This window comes from Mastigoproctus giganteus, chromosome 11, assembly GCF_048544385.1.
Source record: "Mastigoproctus giganteus isolate SK-2022 chromosome 11, ASM4854438v1, whole genome shotgun sequence".
Lineage (NCBI taxonomy): Eukaryota > Metazoa > Arthropoda > Arachnida > Uropygi > Thelyphonidae > Mastigoproctus > Mastigoproctus giganteus.
Genome location: NC_143585.1, coordinates 81,877,231 through 81,898,316, shown reverse-complemented (window position 1 = coordinate 81,898,316; position 21,086 = coordinate 81,877,231). Strand labels below are relative to the sequence as shown.

At 38.5% G+C, this 21,086-nt stretch overlaps 1 protein-coding gene across 3 annotated transcripts in view; it reads left to right on the top strand.

The window, feature by feature from the left end:
• LOC150078192 (uncharacterized) overlaps positions 1 to 21,086 on the top strand; it is a 93,910-nt gene that overhangs the window by 33,575 nt on the left and 39,249 nt on the right. For all 3 annotated transcript variants that reach the window (XM_090384933.1, XM_090384934.1, XM_090384932.1), the window contains exon 2: positions 5,061 to 5,143. In XM_090384933.1, the coding sequence (XP_090241059.1) occupies positions 5,061 to 5,143 (83 nt within the window). The remainder of the gene's footprint in view (positions 1 to 5,060; positions 5,144 to 21,086) is intronic.

Below are 21,086 nucleotides of genomic sequence, written 5' to 3'. Positions count from 1 at the left end.
CCTTTTTTGCGGGGCTTCGCGAGTTATTTGTCGAAAATTGGTCGTTTGCTGCGTCTCATTGTATTTTTTTCGTTTTGAAGAACGTTTTTGAATTGGGAGTTACGTTTTTAATTGTCTTTCGTTTGTGTTTAATTAAAAATGATAGGTTACCTTTTTGCGGGACTTCGCGAGTTATTTGTCGAAAATTGGTAAAATATAGCTTAGAAAAATGTGCATTTTTGTTTGTTTTATTTTTAATAATTATTCATTTGCCGTTTCTTTTCTTTCGCGAAAATTACCTTCCCCCCCCCTTTTTTTTTTTCCCTTCTTTTCGGCTCCATCCGACTTATTCAAATGTCACGTGACATTTTGTGATCCACGAAAAACGTGTATTTTTGTAACTTGAATTTTTAAAATTATTGGATTTATCCTTTTTCAGCCACCGTATTTGTTGCTGTGCCATTTGACATCCGTCGGCCTAGCCAGAACACAGTGAGTGGGCGGAGTCACAATCCGTTAATCACTGCTTTTCCCATCTTCTCCTCGCCGCCATTTTGAACGGTGCACCATGAACTAAATATATACCAAATTTTCAATTTTTTCTCCTCTTTACTTCTGATATGGGGTAAAGATTTAGTTTATGATAGTTAGACAATGAACATGGCCCTAAAAAAAGGAAAACTCTGAAAAAAGCTACTGAGAGAAATTAGAAGACGCTGTTTATTTATGGTTCCTACAGAAGAGAATTCAAGCAAACCTATTTCTGGACCTCTGTTATGCGAAAAAACATTACAATCGAATCAAGATTTTAAAAGCCCATCTGAATTTAAAGCCAGTACAGGATGGCTGAAAAATTTCTACTCTCACCACGGTATAAGAGAGCTTGAAATTCAAGAAGCTTTATCAGATGATGTCCCGGAAGCAGAAGCTTTTAAAGAGTCTTTTCTGAAAATGGCAGAGGAAGAAGGTTTTCCAAGGATGATGTTTTTGCAATGTAGATGAAACTGGTCTTAATTATGTCACTCCTTCGTAAATCACTTGCATCATGAAATAGCAGCTCCTCGTTTCAAAGCTAACAAACAGCATGTTACAGTTATGGTGTGTGCAAATGCAAGTGGACAGCATGTTTTATCATTGTTGATGATTGGGAAATACAAGAATCCAAGATGCTTTAAAGGTGTAAAGTGCCTACTAGTATGATATAAAGGAGAGGAAATGTCTTATTTTTGTTTTTTTTAAACCATATTTTTGACAAAAAAAAAAATGTGAATAAAATAGTTCTCCCTGCAAGTGACAATTAGTGTAGGGGCAGTGATAAACTGGTTTTCACATAAAATATAGTATCTGATGGGTGGAGCTAAAACTGTAAGGCCAAGATTGCCTTGAACAGTGCAGTTACTGTTGATCCAGAACTTCTCCCACTATGTTATTTTTAGCTCCTCAAAAATACAAGATGCACCAGAGCCTCACTATCTAAATCTGACATCGCCTTTAAGATACACTGCGAGGAAGATGATAAAAATAAGTATTTTAGTAGTTTTTGTTTAAAATGTTATGTTTAATTAGGATTAGTAGAGGCATATGATGCAAGAAAGCAAGCTTATGCAGCATCAGCCAAAAAAAAAAAAAAAAAAACATCCACTTCACCCCTCCATTCGTTCGAAATACCTGTCCAGCTGAGCCTTAAATTTATTTAGGCTATCAACTTCCACAACAAGGGATGGAAGTCTGTTCCACAAACCAACTACCCACTGGCTAAAGGCAAATTTCCGCACATCTATCCTATATCTATCTTTCCTCAGTTTGAATTTACACCCTCAGGTAATTATTCTGAGCAAGAGGAAGAATCCCATCGGCATTGAGCATGCTCAAACCATTCAAGGCTTTATACACCTCTATCAGATCACCTCGCCGGTGCCTAGTCTCCAGACACTGTAATTTGCAAAACTTAAGCCTTTCTTCATAAGAGCAGCCCTTTGTTCCATTCACTAATCTTGTTGCCCTTCTCTGTACTCGTTCTAGCAGCTCTACATCCTTCCTGAAATGAGGCCTCCAGACCTGTATACAGTACTCAAGGTGTGGGTAATCACCTCCTTATCCCTGCTAGAAAAATTCCTGTATATCATTGACAAGACACGATGAGCTACTCTTGCAGCCCATCTGCACTGCTCAGAGAACTTCATATCTGCCTGCACAATTACCCCCAGGTCCTTTTCATTCTCTACCACTGTCAGTGTAGTACCACAGAGTCGATATGTTGCTCTGGGGTTGCTGTTTCCCATATGTAGTACTTTTCATTTGTCAATGTTAAACTTCATTTGCCACCTCTCAGCCCATCTGCTCAACCTTTCCAGATCTGTTGCAGCAGCATAGCTTCAGTAGTATCCTTAACAACCCTCCAACCTTTGTATTGTCTGCCAACTTGGACATTAAGCTTGATATACCATCATCAATATTATTTATAAATACAGAAAACAATAATGGACCAAACACTGAAACCTGAGGAACTCCACTAATAACATTAGGCCACGATGAGCAGTGTCCATCGATTTCCACTCTCTGTCTTCTCCACCTCAACCACCCCTTTATCCATAGCAGCAATTTGCCTCCAGTGCCACACTGCTCCAATTTGTGCAGCAATCTTCCATGTGCAACAGTATCAAAAGCCTTTCTAAGATCCAAGTAAATAATATCAAAGTTATTCCCTGCATCCAGCTCTTTTGTGACTGCATCATAGTATCCAATCAAATTGGTCAGGCAAGACTTCCCCTTAACAAAACCATGTTGTGTCCGAGCCTCCTTTAATATAACTGAAGTCTTGTCTAGATGATCCTGCAGTGCTTCTTTAACCAGTGCCTCCATTAATTTTCCTGGAACAGAAGTTAAACTCGCAGGTCTATAATTACTTGTGCCAGCCTTTGATCGTCCTTTGTGAATTGGGGTCACATTTGCACATTTCCAGTCTATGGGTACCTCCCCTGGGTCCAAGGAAGCTCTCATAATTATGGCTAAGGGTTTGCTTACTTCCTTTGCTGCCTCTAATATAACTGGATAGATCCCATCCACCCCCAGGTGCCTTTCTTGTATTTATCTTCAACAATTTCTCCTCCACTTTACTTTCAGTTATTACAAGGTTATCTAGCTTACTGCCAGAGTTGAATACCCTCTGGCATTCCCCTCGCTGAATAACTCCTCATGTGTGAATGTCGATGCAAAATATTCATTTAGTTTGTTAGCTACCTGAGCAATATCATCAACAGTTGAACCATCGATATCAAGTGGAGCAATCTGATTCATCCCCTTCCTTCTAGAGTTTACATAAGTAAAGAACTCTTTGCTGTTTTTCTTTGCATTCCTTTCCAAGGATTTCTCGTAATCTGCCTTCGCCTGCCTAACCTCCTTTGTAACTTGGTTAAGCATTCAAGCATTCAAAGATCTTGAAAGCTACTAGGCTTTACATACCAACTAAGAAATATTGTTCAAGGTTTAGGCCTAAATGGATACATACCAACTAAGAAATATTGTTCAAGGTTTAGGCCTAAATGGATGCCAGATGAACTAATGAGACATATGGCAGAGAAAAAAATGCATGGGATACGTATAAATTAACACATGACACAGAAGCCTATGATAGATACAAGTTGATATGTATCTATCATAGGCTTCTGTGTCATGTGTTAATTTATACGTATCCCATGCATTTTTTTCTCTGCCATATGTCTCATTAGTTCATCTGGCATCCATTTAGGCCTAAACCTTGAACAATATTTCTTAGTTGGTATGTAAAGCCTAGTAGCTTTCAAGATCTTTGAATGCTTCCCATTTTGAATTTGCTGTTGGTAACATCATCAGTTGGTCCCACTGTATAGAATTTAAATACTGTCTCAGACCATCGTAGTTGCCTTTACCAAAGCAATAACCCTGCCCTTTACCCCATGGTAGTTACCTCAAAGAGGTAACTACCATCAGGACTCCTATATGGCAGTGAGTGATCACAGCACACTGTGATCACTGCCACCTAGTGGTTCCTTTTATCTGCAGATTCTTAATGCATGAAGAATCACTACTGATAATCAAATCAAGAATATTGCTCCCTTTCTAATTCATCCCCTTCCTTTTAGAGTTTACATAAGTAAAGAACTCTTTGCTGTTTTTCTTTGCATCCTTTGCCAAAGATTTCTTGTAATCTGCTGTTGCCTCCCGAACATGCTGATGTAGAAAACAATCATCCAATAAATCCACAAAAGCCTTGCTAGTATGTGATTGACCAACCCACAAATTCCAGTCAATATCTGGGAAATTAAAATCTCCCATTATAAGACTCTCTGATTTACTAGCCCACTCTATTTCCCTGTATCCAGTATAATAAGAAAATACATTTTCTTATTATACTCATCAGAGTCATTAGACCTATAGCACACTCCTACTCTCAATTTTGATCTCCCAATACTTATGTAACACCAAACTGACTCGACACTGCACTGTCCAGCAATGTCGACTGGCTTCACTTCCTTGGATGTTATGTGTTTCTTAACTAATAGCATAACCCCTCCTCCCTTCCTATCCTGTGTATCCTTTCTGTAGAAGTTGTACTCCCCAAATTCCAGTTCTGCATTCCTTATATCTGTGTGACACCAGTTCTCTGATATCCCAACAATATCTGCCTTTGATGCTCTGAGCAATACCTCAAATTCATCAAATTTATTTACCAAACTCCTAGCATTGGTGCCACGCAAGTGTACATGCACCTGTTCCTATTCTTAGCTACCCTAACACAACCCATGTGTTTACTTGTACTGCAATGACTCCCAGCAGTCTCTGAAACATCCTGCAACTTGTTTTCCAGGCTTCTGCTCATTCCAATAGAAGCAGTGCAAGAATCACTTTCATCTCTGCCAGTGGCTACTGTTAATCTATTAGTCCTTGTATCCCCCCCCCAAGCTAGCAGTTTTCCAACCCACATAACACTGCCTCGATAGCATCAGCAAGTATTCTTGCACCCTTTCTATTTAAGTGTATCCTATCCCTGTAGAAGTAGTCTCTCCTGTTTAAATATGCTGATTTCATTTTTAATTTTTCAGGTTGGGACAATTTCTTTAAAAAGAACTGCAGTGAAAAGGACATACAACTCGATAAGTGTATTGCGAAAAAATTCAGCGAAGAGGTGAGTCCTATATCTTATTAAATAATGGATATTGATCAAACATTTTCATATTTATTATAGAAGAAAACAAGTGTCTCATGATTCCTCTAAAGAAATATGTGAGGGCGAGTTAATTAGTGAGTGAAGACAGACAGTGGTAATCAATGGACACTGCTCTTCGTGGACTAATGTTATTAGTGGAGTCCCCCAGAGTTCAGTTTTGGGCCCATTGTTGTTTTGTATATTTATCAATGATATTGATGAAGGTATATCAGGCTTAATGTTCAAGTTTTCAGATGATACAAAGGTTGGCAGGGTTGTTAGTGACAGTATGCTACTGCAACAGTATCTAGAAAATTGTGCAGTGAGTTGAGAAGGGGCAACAAAAGTTTAACATTTTAACAAATGCAAAGTACTGCATATGGGTAGAAGTAACCGCAGAGAAACATACCAACTGGGTGGTACTACACTCAGGGTGGTAGAGAATGAAAAAGACCCAGGGGTAATTGTGCAGTGAGATATGAAATTTTCTGAGCAGTGCAGACAGGCTGCCAGGGTAGGTCATGGAGTCTTGTCAATGATATACAGGAATTTTGCTATTAGGATAAGAACGTGATTATCCCTTTGTATAAGACACTGGTCAGGCCATGCCTTGAGTACTGTGTACAGGTCTGGAGGCCTCATTTTAGGAAGGATGAAGAGTTGCTAGAATGAGTACAGAGAAGGGCAAAAAGATTGGTGAGGGAAATTTCTCTCACCAAGAAAGGCTTAAGTTCTGCAAATTGCAGCATCTGGAAACTAGAAACCCTCAAGGTGATCTGATTGAGGTGTATAAGGCCTTGAATAGGTTGAACAGGCTGAATGCTGATGGGATTCTTCCTCTTGCTCAGATTACAAACCTGAGGGAGCATAAATTCAAATTGAGGAAAAACTGTTGTAGAATAGATCTGCGGAAATTTGCCTTTATCCATCGGGTGATTGATAGCTCACATCTGGTGAGTATGGGCTTGCCACACCCAGGGTCCTGAGCTGGATATCATCATTCTTCTCTTTCTTGATGATTCCCTTTTGACTCTCTCTCTCTCTCTCTCTCTCTCTCTCTCTCTCTCTCTCTCTCTCTCTCTCGAGTAACGCGGGAATTTTTTTTTGGCTGGTGCAGCATAAGCCTCAGGCTTCCTTGCACCATAAAGCTAATAATAAATAAATTCAAGGAAGAACTGGACAAACTCTTAGAGTAAATGGATGTGTGAAATGGGATTTTATTTTTTCCCTGATGCTGTATAAGCTTGCTTTCTTGCATCATATGCCTCTACTAATGCCAATTCTAATTATTTATTGACTTATCCTTGCATGGTTGTACTACAGAGTCAAATATTTCTTATTGCCACATACCTTTATTCGTGCATGCCATTTGGGTAATTATACTTTCCATGATATAAATTTAACAATATTGGAAATGACAACCATTTTTTAAAAATGGCAGCAGCAGCTCGAGAGAGAGAGATATTCAAAATTAAATGGCTATGAAAATTTTTATTAGGTGTGGCAATAAAGTTCCCAAACTGGTGCTGTTGTAGTCATGTTTGATGAGCTTGAAAATAAACAGAAGTGGTATATTGTAGTTCAAACTTCCTCCAACAGGTGGTACAGAGATTGCCCAGTAGGCTGAGTTGCAAGTAACAACTAGTTTCATTAGTAATGTGAATGTTTCTTATCACAATTTTGAAATGGAGCAATGAATGAATATTAAATTTTGCTTTAAACTTGAAAAATCTACAACAGAAACATATGAAATGTTAAAAACTGTTTATCGTGATGAAATGTGACATCGTTCCAGTGTGTTTGAATGGTATAAGTGGTTTAATGTTAGCATTAGTATTAGCATTAGTAGAGGCATTTGATGCAAGAAAGCAAGCTTATGCAGCATCAGCCAAAAAAAAAAAAAAAAAAAACCCACTTCCACTTCACCCCTCTGTTCGTTCAAAATACCTGTCCAGCTGAGCCTTAAACTTATTTAGGCTATCAACCTCCACCACAAGGGATGGAAGTCTGTTCACCAACCAACCACCCGCTGGCTAAAGGCAAATTTCCGCACGTCTATCCTACATCTGTCTTTCCTCAATTTGAATTTATGCCCTCTCAGGTGATTTTTCTGAGCTAGAGGAAGAATCCCATCAGCATTGAGCATGCTTAAACCATTCAAGGCTTTATACACCTCTATCAGATCACCTCACTGGTGCCTAGTCTCCAGACACTGTAATTTGCAAAACTTAAGCCTTTCTTCGTAAGAGCACCCCTTTGTTCCATTCACTAATCTTGTTGCCCTTCTCTGTACTCGTTCCAGCAGCTCTACATCCTTCTTGAAATGAGGCCTCCAGACCTGTATACAGTACTCTAGGTGTGGCCTGACCATCGCCTTATACAATGGAATAATCACCTCCTTATCCCTGCTGGAAAAATTTCAGTATATCATTGACAATACTCCATGAGCTACTCTTGCAGCCCGTCTGCACTGTCAGAGAACTTCATATCTGCCTGCACAACCACCCCCAAGTCCCTTTCATTCTCTACCATTGTCAGTGTAGTACCACAGAGTTGATACGTTGCTCTGGGGTTGCTGTTTCCCATGTGTAGTACTTTACATTTGTCAATGTTAAACTTCATTTGCCACCTCTCAGCACATCTGCTCAACCTTTCCAGATCCTGTTGCAGCAGCATAGTGTCAGTAGTGTCCTTGACAACCCTGCCAACCTTTGTATCGTCTGCAAACTTGGACATTAAGCTTGATATACCATCATCAATATCATTTATAAATACAGAAAACAATAATGGACCCAACACTGAGCCCTGAGGAACTCCACTAATAACATTAGTCCACGATGAGCAGTGTCCATTGATTACCACTCTCTGTCTTCTGCCACTCAACCATCCCCTTATCCATAGCAGCAATTTGCCTCCAATGCCACACTGCTCCAATTTGTGCAGCAGTCTTCCATGTGCAACAGTATCAAAAGCCTTTCTAAGATCCAAGTATATAATATCAAAGTTATTCCCTGCATCCAGTTCTTTTGTGACTGCATCATAGTATCCAATCAAGTTGGTCAGGCAAGACTTCCCCTTAACAAAACCATGCTGTGTCTGAGCTATAACTGAAGTCTTGTCTAAATGATCCTGCAGTGCTTCTTTAACCAGTGCCTCCATTAATTTTCCTGGAACAGAAGTTAAGCTCACAGGTCTATAATTACTTGTGTCAGCCTTTGATCCTCCTTTGTAAATTGGGGTCACATTTGCACATTTCCAGTCTATGGGTACCTCCCCTGAGTCCAAGGAAGCTCTCATAATTATGGCTAAGGGTTTGCTTACTTCCTTTGCTGCCTCCTTTAATATAACTGGATAGATCCCATCCACCCCGGGTGCCTTTCTTGTGTTTATCTTCAACAGTTTCTCCTCCACTTTACTCCCAGTTATTTCAAGATTCTGTAGCTTACTGCTAGAGTTGAATACACCTCTGGCATTCCCCTTGCTGAATAACTCCTCATGTGTGAATGTTGATGCAAAATATTCATTTAGTTTGTTAGCTACCTGAGCAGGATCATCAACAGTTGACCCATCAATATCAAGTGGAGCAATCTGATTCATCCCCTTCCTTCTAGAGTTTACATAAGTAAAGAACTCTTTGCTGTTTTTCTTTGCATCCCTTGCCAAGGATTTCTCATAATCTGCCTTCGCCTGCCTAACCTCCTTTGTAACTTGGTTGCATATCAACTTGTATCTATCATAGGCTTCTGTGTCATGTGTTAATTTGTAAGTATCCCATGCATTTTTCTTGTCTGCCATATGCCTCATTAGTTCATCTGACATCCATTTTGGCCTAAACCTTGAACAATATTTCTTAGTTGGTATGTAAAGCCTAGTAGCTTCCAAGATAAGTTCTTTGAATGCTTCCCATTTTGAATTTGCTGTTGGTAACATCATCAGTTGGTCCCACTGTATAGAATTTAAATACTGTCTCAGTCCATCGTAGTCGCCTTTACGGAAGCAATAACCCTTCCCTTTACCCCTAATGGTAGTTACCTCTTTGAGTAAATCCCACTTCAGCACACTGTGATCACTGCTACCTAGTGGTTCATTTATCTGCAGATTCTTAATGCATGAAGAATCACTGCTGATAATCAAATCAAGAGTACTACTCCCTCCAGTTGCCTCCCGAACATGCTGATGTAGAAAACAATCATCCAATAAATCCACAAAAGCCCTGTTAGTGTGTGAGTAACCAGCCCCCAAATTCCAGTCAATATCTGGGAAATTAAAATCTCTCATTATAAGACTCTCTGATTTACTGGCCCACTCTATTTCCCTGTACAGTTCCTTATTATACTCATCAGAGTCATTAGGCCTATAGCACACTCCTACTCTCAATTTTGATCTCCCAATGCTTATGTCACACCAAACTGACTCAACACTGCACTGTCCAGCGATGTCGACTGGCTTCACTTCCTTGGTTTTTATGTGTTTCTTATCTAATAGCATAACCCCTCTCCCTTCCTATCCTGTCTATCCTTTCTGTAGACGTTGTACTCCCCAAATTGCAGTTCTGCATCCCTTATATCTGTGTGACACCACGTCTCTGATATCCCAACAATATCTGCCTTTGATGTTTTGAGTAATACCTCAAATTCATCAAATTCATGTTGGACATGAGGATGTTCGCAATGACCCAAGAAGTGGCATCTGTCAATTTCGAAATGAGGATAGAGCTGCAAAAGTTTGGGAAACTGTGGCAAGAGATCATTTGATCCTCAGAATGATGCCTGACTTGGATATTCATAAAGAGACAATTTGTCAAATTCTGCATGAAGATTTATGAAAAAGGAAGGTCTCTGAAAAATGAGCCATACAGCACAGATGAGAATAAGCAACAAAGAGTACCATCATGTGAAAACTTCATCCAGACTTTTGAAGACAATCCTAATTTCCTACTACTGTATTTTCAGTGGAGATAGGGGTTGGTTGTGTCAGTATGATGCAGAGAAGAAATTTCAAGGCCTGCAGTGGACTTCAACATCATTATCATGGCCCAAAAGTTTCATTTATAGAAATCCAGGATCAAGATTATGCCGATCATGTTTTTTGACAAATGGTGTGATTCACAAGGAATTTGTACCTGAGGAGAGAGAATTAATGCTGTGTTCTACAAATTTGTGAAAATATACTTCACAGACTATTGAAGCACATTTTCTGGGTGAGTATTAAGTATTTTCTTAAGTACTTTGAAAGTATAAACTTTCAAAGTATTAAACACTACAGTTGATCTGCTTTCAAAGCCTCAGTTGGATCTACTCCAGGCAATGTAATTTTCAGGACAAACCTTTCCTGGTATAAGCACCCTTTTGTTCCTCTCTATAATCTCATTACTGTTCTCTACATCCTTTCCAACTGCTCTACATTTTTCCTAAAATGAAGCTTCCAGAACTGTATGCTGTTCTCGAGATGTGGCATAACCATTGTCTTATACAATGGGATAATCTCCTCCTTATCCTTGCAGGAAAAATTCCTGTATGTCATGAAAAATAACATGAGCCTTGGCAGCCTCTGCACTTCAGAGAACTTCATATCTAGTTAGACAATTAAATCCATATATTTTTCATTTTTCACTACCCGAGTGTAGTACCACACAGTTGGTACATTAATCTGTAATTATTGCTACCTGATACCTTGCATTTGGCAATGCTAAACTTGAATTGTCACTTCTCAGCCCCACAACCGATTAATTTTTCTAGATCTTGTTGCAGCTGAACACCCCGATTACTGTCATTAACGATCCTGCCAACTATTATATCATCTGCAAACTTAGAAACAAACCTTAAAATTTAGAGAATTCCCCTAATAACAGTAGTTCAAGAAGAGAAGCGTCCATTGATAACCGCTCTTTGTCTTTTCGTCCACAATTATTCATTTATCCATAGTAGGAACTTGGCCTTAATGCCACACAACTCCAATTTGTACAGCATTTTTTATGTGCAACAGTATCAGAAACTTTTCTGTAAATCTCTTTAAAAAATCTAAGCTGCTACTGCAATTTAACTGCATTCCTGCCTAGGTAATCTTATGTCACATAATTTGTATTACTCTTATTATTATTATTATTATTATTATTATTATTAATAGCCATATGGTGCAAGGAAGCCTGAGGCTTATGCTGCACAAGCCAAAAAAAAAATCCCGAGTTACCCTGAGAGAGAGAGAGAGAGAGAGAGAGAGAGAGAGAGAGAGAGAGAGAGAGAGAGAGAGAGAGAGAGAGAGAGAGAGAGAGAGAGTCAGAAGAAGAAAGGAATCACCAAGAAAGAGGAGAATGATGATATCCAGCTCAGGACCCTGGGTGTGCCAAGCCCATACTCACCAGATGTGAGCCCCTTGTAGCCTCCTTTCTGGATTGGGGATACGCTCCCACATCTCCAGACCATAGGGACTTCTCCCAATCCAAGGATACTCTCATAATTTTGGCCAAAGGCTTCCTTACTTTGTTTGCTGACTCCTTTAATAAAATTGAATAGGAGGGGATGCCAGACATTTATCAAACGTCTGGCATCCCTTCCCTAAAGAATTCCTCCTGTGTAAATGTAGATGCAAAATACAACATACCTATTCAGTTTGTCAGCAACTTTAGAAGGATTATTAACAGTTTAAACCACTGGTATCAAGTGGACCAATCTGATTCATCCCATTCCATCTGATGTTTATGTGAATAAAGAAATCTTTGCTGCTTTTTTGCATTCTTTCATAGAGACTTCTTGTAATCTGCCCTAGCTTGCCTAACCTTCTTTGTGACTTGATTGCGGATTAGTTTATATCTGTTGTAAGTTTCTGTGTCACGTAATTTTATATTTACATGCATCCCATGTATTTTTCTTCTCTGCCACGAGTCTCATTAGTTTGTTCTCATGAGTTAGGCATTTATGTCTAAGCCTAGTTTATGATTATTTTATGATTACTTCTCTGAATGCTTCTGGTTTAGAATTTGTTTTTGGTAACATCATTAGTTGGTCCCATGTATAGAATTTAAAAACTATCTGAAAACACAGTAGTCTCCTTTACTTAAGCAGAAACTCTTCCCTTTACTCTTGATGGTAGTTACTTCTTTAAGTAAATCCCACATCAATGCACTGTGATCTACCACTTAGTGTTTCTTTCATTTGCAGCTTCTTAATGCATGAAGAATCACTGCTAACAATCAGATCAAGAGTGTTGCTTCCTCTTGTTGCTTTTCTGACATGTTGTTATAGAAAACAGTCATCCAATAAATCCACAAAAGTCTTGCTGGTATGTGAGTGACCAACTCTCAAGTTCCAGTCAATGTCTGGAAAAATAAAATCTCCCATTATAAGACATTCTGATTTACTAACCCACTCTATTTCGCTGTACGGCTGTTCATTGTACTCTTCAGAATCATTAGGTCTATAACACACTCCTACTCTCATTTTTGCTTTCCTAGTGCTTATATCACATGAAACTGACTCAACATTGGACTGGTCATCCATGTTGACTGGATGCCCTGCCTTAGATTTTGTGTGCTTCTTAACTATGAGCATAACCGCATCTTAACTATGACAACCCCTGTCTGACCTTTCTGTACCTAAGATATCCATATACAGGCCCACACAGAGGAAAAATCTTTAAAAGACTAATTTGAAGCTTTTCTTTGCACATTATTCATATAGCTTGTAAGTTGAGGGTTTTTCCCTTTTATTTAAGAATATGACATAGTGACTGGGGGTAACTTTGATTATTGCCTTCTGCTCTTTCCTCCAAATAATAGGGAACAAGCATGCGACATCTACAATCACGATTCCATTTTGTGCATCATAAAATGTGTAATAAAGCCACTGATAGTAAGACAGGCAAAAGCTGATTATGAGAGAGAGAGAGAGAGAGAGAGAGAGAGAGAGAGAGAGAGAGAGCTAACAACGGGGATAAGTTCTTCTTATATGTGAATATGATAAAGAAAAGATTAAATCCAATAGGTACGGTGCCTCCATAGCCAGGTGGGCAGGAGCAGTAGTGTGTAGCATACTCTTCTTGATTAGACCGGGGTTCGAGCCCGTGACCACCAAATACGGACGATGCAGAAAGGTCAGGGAATGACCACTGCATATCCTCCGAGCAATATGGCCTTAGTTGCTAATTCTCCTAAAAACCAAAATAACAACCAATAGGTAGTTGCAGTGGAAGGTCCATAGAAAGCACATAGAAATGGCAGATAAGTTGAATAGATACTTCTCATAGATATTTACAGAAGAAAGCAAGCTCAAAGCTTTATGGAATGTTAAGGTATTGGTCTGTTATGAAATAGATGATATAAAAAGGGAGGGAAAGGCTTCAGGGGAAGATGGTTTATATTCAGTTGCAATTAAAACATCACATACAAGTGTATTAGAGTGTTGGGAACGTTAATGAAAGTCACTGACCCCGAGAACATACTCTTGGACAGGAGAAGTGGTAATATTTCCCCAGTCCACAAAGGTGGTGCCAAGGAGGATGTAGGGAATTATAGGTCAGTGACTTTGGTTGAGGATGACATTCAGGACCATCTCATCAAGGATGGTGTGTTGAATAGATCCCAGCATGGGTTTGTTAAGGGGAGTTCATGCCTGACCAATTTGGTAACTTCCTGTGGTCTAATTTATCAGCATTTGGATGCAGGCATTTTGATATTATACAAATTTACGAAAGCTTTTGATATGGTTCCTCATGGAAGGCTGTATATAAACTTGAATAAAGTGGATCCTACTGGGAAAGACAGGAGACAGAGGTTAAATGGTCGATATTCAGGGTGGATCAATGTAATAGGTGGGATCCCTCAGGGCTCAGTGTTCAGTCTCTTCCTCTTCTTAATTTATATATATGATATTTCAAAGTTTTTTGATAATTTGAAGATGGGAAGGGAGTTAACAATTCAAGCTAGGCCACATTGCTTCAAAAAGACTTGGATTGGTTATATATATAGTTTGAAAAATGGCAAGTAAAGTTTAATGCTTCTAAATGAAACCTATAAGCTAGAGGGGAGAGGAGAGAAGCTAAAAGTGGTTCAAGATCAAAAAGACAGGTATTATGATTCAATCTGTCATGAAATTTTCCATGCAATGTAAGGAAGCAGATAGGAAGGCACTTGGTGCTCTATGATTTATGGGCTTTTGTTAGTAGGGATAAGGGCATCATTACCCCTTTTCTAAGGTGATGGTTAGACCACATCTGAAAAATTGTATTCAAATCTGGAGACTGCACCTAAAAAAAAAAAAAAAAAAAAAAAAAAAAAAAAATGCCAGAACTTCTGGATAGGGTTCTGTGAATGGTGACCAGATTGGTGATGAGTGCAAAGTGATGCACATATGAAGAACAGTTCAGAAGGTGTAGACTGCAACTTTGACAGATAGATATATGATGGGAGATTGAGTAAAATGATTGAGGAAAGTCTGTTCTCCCTCATGGGTTAGATAAGAATCAGGAGGCACAGATATAAAATCTCCATTAATAACAGAAGATTGGATCCCATGAAGTTCGCCTGTGGGTAGCAGGTTGTTGAGCATTGGAACGTTGCTGCCCAGTGTGCTGGAGATAGTAAGTTTAAAGCAGAATTGGATGATTACCTTGTGGAAATGGAAATAGTATGAATATTCTGTTTTATTTAGTTTGATGGGAGGTTAAATTTTCTGAAAAGCTAATTAGAGATTTTCCTTCCTTGCATCATTTGGCCATAATAATACTAAAAGTTTTGGAACATGTCAGTTTCACCCTGATGCCAGTGCCACTCATTTTAGTAGCATGTGGTAGAGTATAGTAGATTCTTGATTTTCCAGGATAGATGGTAAAAAAAAAAAAAAAAAAATTCCCGGATAATTGATGTCCTGGTTAATCCAAAAATACAGTGTCTTTGACATACGTAAGAGATATGTTTCAGGACTTCTTACGTAAGTTTAGTTTTACATAACTCTGGAATGACTAATAAAATATTGCTACTATTTCCCTGATATGCCAAAATTACAAAAACTATGTGATATCCTTAGAAGAATGAAGAAAATAGTTATATATTTTTAATTAGTTCAATTAAAAATTTTATCTGGGGACAGTGGCGAAGTAGCCAGAGTGGCACATAAGAAAAGAAAACATAAAAGGAAGAAAAAATGCATGTTATTGTATTGTAAAAACTGATATGTATTTCATAGCCCTGGTTATTATAGTTGACTTCATTGGTGCCGATTGCTTCTCGTATTGTGTCTTTCTCCTTTATTGTGTTCACCATTGCCACTGACAAATCTGAATTCCTCAGGATACCTGTTGATGTTTGGCCACTTTCATACATACTTATTTTAATTTTTTTTTTTCTGTTTATACTCCGGGACGACCAAACGGTCAGAGGAGTTCACAAGATAGACAGAATACAAGAAGCAGCACCATATTCAGCAGTCACGGGCTTGAACCCCAGTCACTCAAGGCACGTGTACTAATGCACCCGCGTGCCTGACCACTAGGCTACGGCAGTGATCCAACTCAATTGCTTTCCTTTTTTTGAAAGATTTACTAGTACCGCTGTCACTTATTCTCTTAGTTGGCACCATGATAACAGTCAAAATTAAATTCACAGGGTTAAGGCAAAAACTCACTATTTATGATCCCATGTGAGCTCACATTTTACTAAAGCTCATTTCTGGAGGTCACTGCCATAAAACAATAAAAATAATTTGCACTTTCTGGGTTATTGGGCTTTTCTGTTAGTGCAATCTATTTTAAACGGGTAGTAAACTTGATCCTGTGCATTTGCGATAATACCGATAGCTGGAATTCTGTGGGTTTTTACGTTATTATGGTGAAATGTGTGTCCCCTTCACCGAAATCTTCAGTTATATAAAAAAAAATATAAATAATGTAATGTAAGTCGGGGACTTACTGTATCTAAAAATGTTCAGCAACCTACGTAAAAAGTCCACAGAAAAACGAAAAAAACTTGCCACACACTACCCGCATGTCCAATTCGATGCTTCCCTTTATTTTTTCAATGTCGCGTATGGTTTTCTCACCAACATTATAATGGTTTATTAGAGATTTAACAGATGCACTGTTTTCAAACTTTTGAATAATTTCAAGTTTTTGTTTAATTGAAAGCACAATTCTTGTTTGCCCATCATTTTTGCGATTTCTAAACAAAAAAAAAAAAAAAAAAATAGTTACTTTAAAAAAAAAAAAATCCGACATCCCTGACATAAATAACGCAAAAAAAATTTGTCCTTTTGCTGTGCAATGGAGCACAAAATCGATGCAACACACTAAAACAAACTAAACATTTGGTCTTTTTTTTTTTGAGTGGCGGGTGTGAAGACAGCAGGGGTTGCAAGATAATAGGCACACTAATCTCCCAGTGATGACTTATAACGCTGCTTCTTGTTGCTTATTTACGACCTGCAAAACATCTGTTTATAACTATTCTAGTTATTACTTGAATTTTATGATTTCTGGTTGATTTTTAAAAAATTTTTTTTTATTTGGGGTATTTAAGTGTCCCGGTTAATCTGATCCCGGTAAATCGAGAGTCTGCTGTATATCAGAGCAGCCTCCTTTGGTTGCTGTGGCATGCACTACCTGCCTGGGTTAGCTTTTCACCAATGATGGACTATAGCAGTTATATTTATCACTTGAGCTACTGGTCTGGCCCTCACCTGTTATTTCAGTTCATTCCATAGGTTTTCAGCAAAGACTGAAGGAAGGGGATGAATCAGGTTGGTCCACTTGATATTGATGGTTCGACTGTTGATGATTCTGCTTAGATAGCTAACAAACTGAATGAGTATTTTGCATCTACATTCACATGAGGAATTCTATAGGGAAGTGGAGGACAGAAGCTTATTAAACTAACAGGGCGCTTAATGATTTTGTAATAACTGAGAGTGAAGCGGAGGAGAAATTGTTGAAGTTAAAAATAAGAAAGGCACCATAGAGTCCAAATTGGCACTCTGTGATGGCCAGTCCAACTTTTGTACATTCATGTCCAAGAACTATTCTCAAACAGCAATGGCAGTACGACATGGAGAATTAAACTGTTGAAACAAACAAGAATCTGTACTAATTGTTAAGGCAGGCATCGGCATTCATGCTTTCTAACACAACCACCATGGCATGCGAAGCATGGCAAGTCCTAGGCATGAGAAACAGCTGCACAACATGTTCACTACCCTGAAAACTTCATCGTTGACATAATGCACTCTGTCAGCAGACATTTTCTTGTCATCCTCCCCTCCCACACTCACCCAGCTGGTCAACAGATGCAGGGAGATTAGTCACTTCATAGAACCGGTTTACATTGGTCAATAGACTAATTATGGCATTTGCTGCACCACGCAAACTGAGACCACTGACTGGTGATGTTTGGCTTATGCACCATCACTCTTCTCTGAAAATCAAGTTGAGGCATGTACAAATGCATTTGTACATGCCTCAACCCCGCCAATGCCTTATACTCCTGGTTGATGCTTTGTAGGGATGCTAGACAACATATGTACTATATTTGCTTTTATGTGGGTGCATGATGTCCCCAGGCACCTCCGTAGCCAGGTGGGCAGGAGCAGCAGTGCATAGCACATGCTTCTTGATTAGACCGGGGTTCGAGCCCGTGAGCCACCAAATACGGAGGATGCAGAAAGGTCAGGGAATGACCACCGCATATCCGTGGAGCAATATGGCCTTAGTTGCTAATGCTCCTAAAAACCAAATAACAACAACATGATGTCCCCATGAAGACCTCTGTTCTACTTATGAACTATTTGATGTCGATGCCTGCAAATAAAAACTAAATGATTATTTTTTACTCTAAAAATCTAAGTGGTTATTTTAGTGATGGGATTAATCATATGTTAGTAATAGGCAGATTTCAATAATTGAAACATTCATTGGTTAAAAATCATCTTTAAGATCATTTGATATTTCAAGTGATAAACTTCTACTGGCTAGTTTATCGAAAAGTTAGGTAATGTACTCAGTGCATTACATTTCAGGCCTTGTCGACTTTTATTTCTTAAATTAACTGCATTTTGAATGTTTCAATTATGAAATCTGCTTATTACTAACATATGATTAATCCCATCACTAAAATTTGCTTTTCTTTCAATTTTATTTTTAGCACTTTTAGAAAGATCTAAGTCATTCCAAATTTAATTAAAATTGAACAAATATAAATCCAGCAGTTATTACTATTTTCTGTTTTCATTACATATCATAATATGCTATCCATATACCATAAATTATAGCTGAGGTACTAAATATTATGTTTGCTGCTGTGGGCTGTTCAGAAGAATGAATGGGCAGTATGTGGATTAGCAGAAAAGAAATTTTCTTGGTTTGAAAGAGCTCATTTTTTGGTTATCTGTTTGAAATATTAAATCATGAATTATTACTATGTGATTATTATATTAATCACAGCGGGAATATGATTTATGAGTTGTATTTCAGGTGTTAAATCCAGGGGGGGAAGATAAGTAAAGTACATTACAAAAATGTTGACTATATACAATGATATCTGAGGTATGCGTTGCTATTTGTTTATTTTATTAAATCACAGAAGATATATGTTGCATTTCAAATGATTTTCATAATCAAATGAATTGCCTTTTGCTTATGCCCATCACTAGTTTATCATTCTGTGATAACTGTAATAATCTTAGAAGCATTACCAGGTGAAGGCAAAGTAGGTGGGAGTGTGGGTAAAGAAATAACTTTTTTTTTCAGACATGGTTTGGCCACATCAATTCTTTTGTAATCACAAGTGAGGGGGTGTAAATAATACCCTGAATAATTGCATTGAATTAAGAGGTAGATTAAGCTGAAAAATAATAATGTTCAGGAAACAAAATAGGAAAAAAACCCTTTGTTCTGTTCACTAATCTTGTTGCCCTTCTCTGTACTCGTTCCAACAACTACATCCTTCTTAAAATGAGGCCTCCAGACCTGTATACATTACTCAAGGTGTGGCCTGACCATTGCCTTATACAAGGTGATAAACACCTCCTTATCACTGCTAGAAAAATTCCTGTATATCATTGACAAGACACTATGAGCTACTCTTGCAGAACCGCCTGCACTGCTCAGAAAACTTCATATCTGCCTGCAAAATTACCCCCATGTCCTTTTCATTCTCTACCATAGAGTTGATACGTTACTGGGATTACTACTTCCCATATGTAGTCCTTTTCCTTTGTCAATGTTAAACTTCATTTGCCACCTCTCAGCCCATCTGCTCAACTTTTCTAGATCCTGTTGCAGCAGTGTACTGTCATTAACCACACTGCCAACCTTTGTATTGTCTGAAAACTTGGACATTAAGCCTGATATATCATCATCTGTATCATTTATAAATACAGAAAACAACAATAGACCAAACACTGAACCCTGAGGGACTCCACTAATAACATTAGTCCATGAAGAGCAGTGTCCATTGATTACCACTCTCTGTCTTCTCCCACTCAACCACCCCTTTATCCATAGCAGCAATTTGCCCCCAATGCCACACTGCTCCAATTTGTGCAGCAGTCTTCCATGTGCAACAGTATCAAAGGCCTTTCAAAGATCCAAATATATGATATCAAAGTTATTCTTTGCATCCAGTTCCTTTGACTACATCATAGTATCCAATCATATTAGTCAGACAAGACTTTCCCTTAACAAACCCATGCTATGTCCAAGCTATAACTGAAGTCTTGTCTAGATGATCCTGCAATGCTTCTTTAACAAGTGCCTCCATTAATTTCCCTGGAACAGAAGTTAAACTAACAGGTCTGTAATTACCTGTGTCTCCCTTTGATCCTCCTTTGTGGATTGGGATCACATTTGCACATCTCCAGTCCATGGGTACCTCCCCTGAGTAAAGGGAAGCTCTCATAATTATGGCTAAGGGTTTGCTTACTTCCTTTGCCGCCTCCTTTAATATAACTGGATAGATTCCATCCACCTCAGGTGCCTTTCTTGTGTTTATTTTCAACAATTTCTCCTCCACTTTACTCTCAGTTATTACAAGGTTATCTAGCTTACTGCCAGAGTTTAATACCCCTCTGGCATTCCCCTCGCTGAATAACTCCTCGTGTGAATGTAGATGCAAAATATTCATTTAGTTTGTTAGCTACCTGAGCAGGATCATCAACAGTTGAACCATCGATATCAAGTGGACCAATCTAAATCATCCCCTTCCTTCTAGAGTTTACATAAGTAAAGAACTCTTTGCTGTTTTTCTTTGCATCCTTTGCCAAAGATTTCTTGTAATCTGCCTTTGCCTGCCTAACCTCCTTTGTAACTTGGTTACAGAGCTTATATCTATCATAGGCTTCTGTGTGCATATTAATTTATATGTATCCCATGCATATTTCTTCTCTGTCACATGTCTAATTAGTTCATCTGACATCCATTTAGGCCTAAATCTTGATGCATGAAGAATCACTACTGATAATCAGGTCAAGAGTATTACTCCCTCTAGTTGCCTCCCGAAGATGCTGCTGTAGAAAACAGTCATCCAATAAATCCACAAACGTATTGCTAGTGTGCGAGTGACCAACCCACAAGTTCCAGTCAATATCCGGGAAATTAAAATCCCCTATTATAAGACACTCTAATTTACTGGCCCACTCTATTTCTCTGCACAGTTGCTCATTAAACTCATCAGATTCATTAGGCCTATAACACACACCTACTCTCATTTTTCCTTTTCCAGTGCTTATTTCACACCAAACAGACTCAACACTGCATTGTCCACCAACATCAATTGGATGCACTTCCTTAGATTTTATGTGTTTCTTAACTAACAGCAAACCTCTCCTCCCTTTCTATCCTGTGTATCCTTTCTGTACACATTGAACTCCCCAAATTCCAGTTATTAACTGCTTACGTCTGTGTGACACCATGTCTCTGATATCTCACAAATATCTGCCTTTGC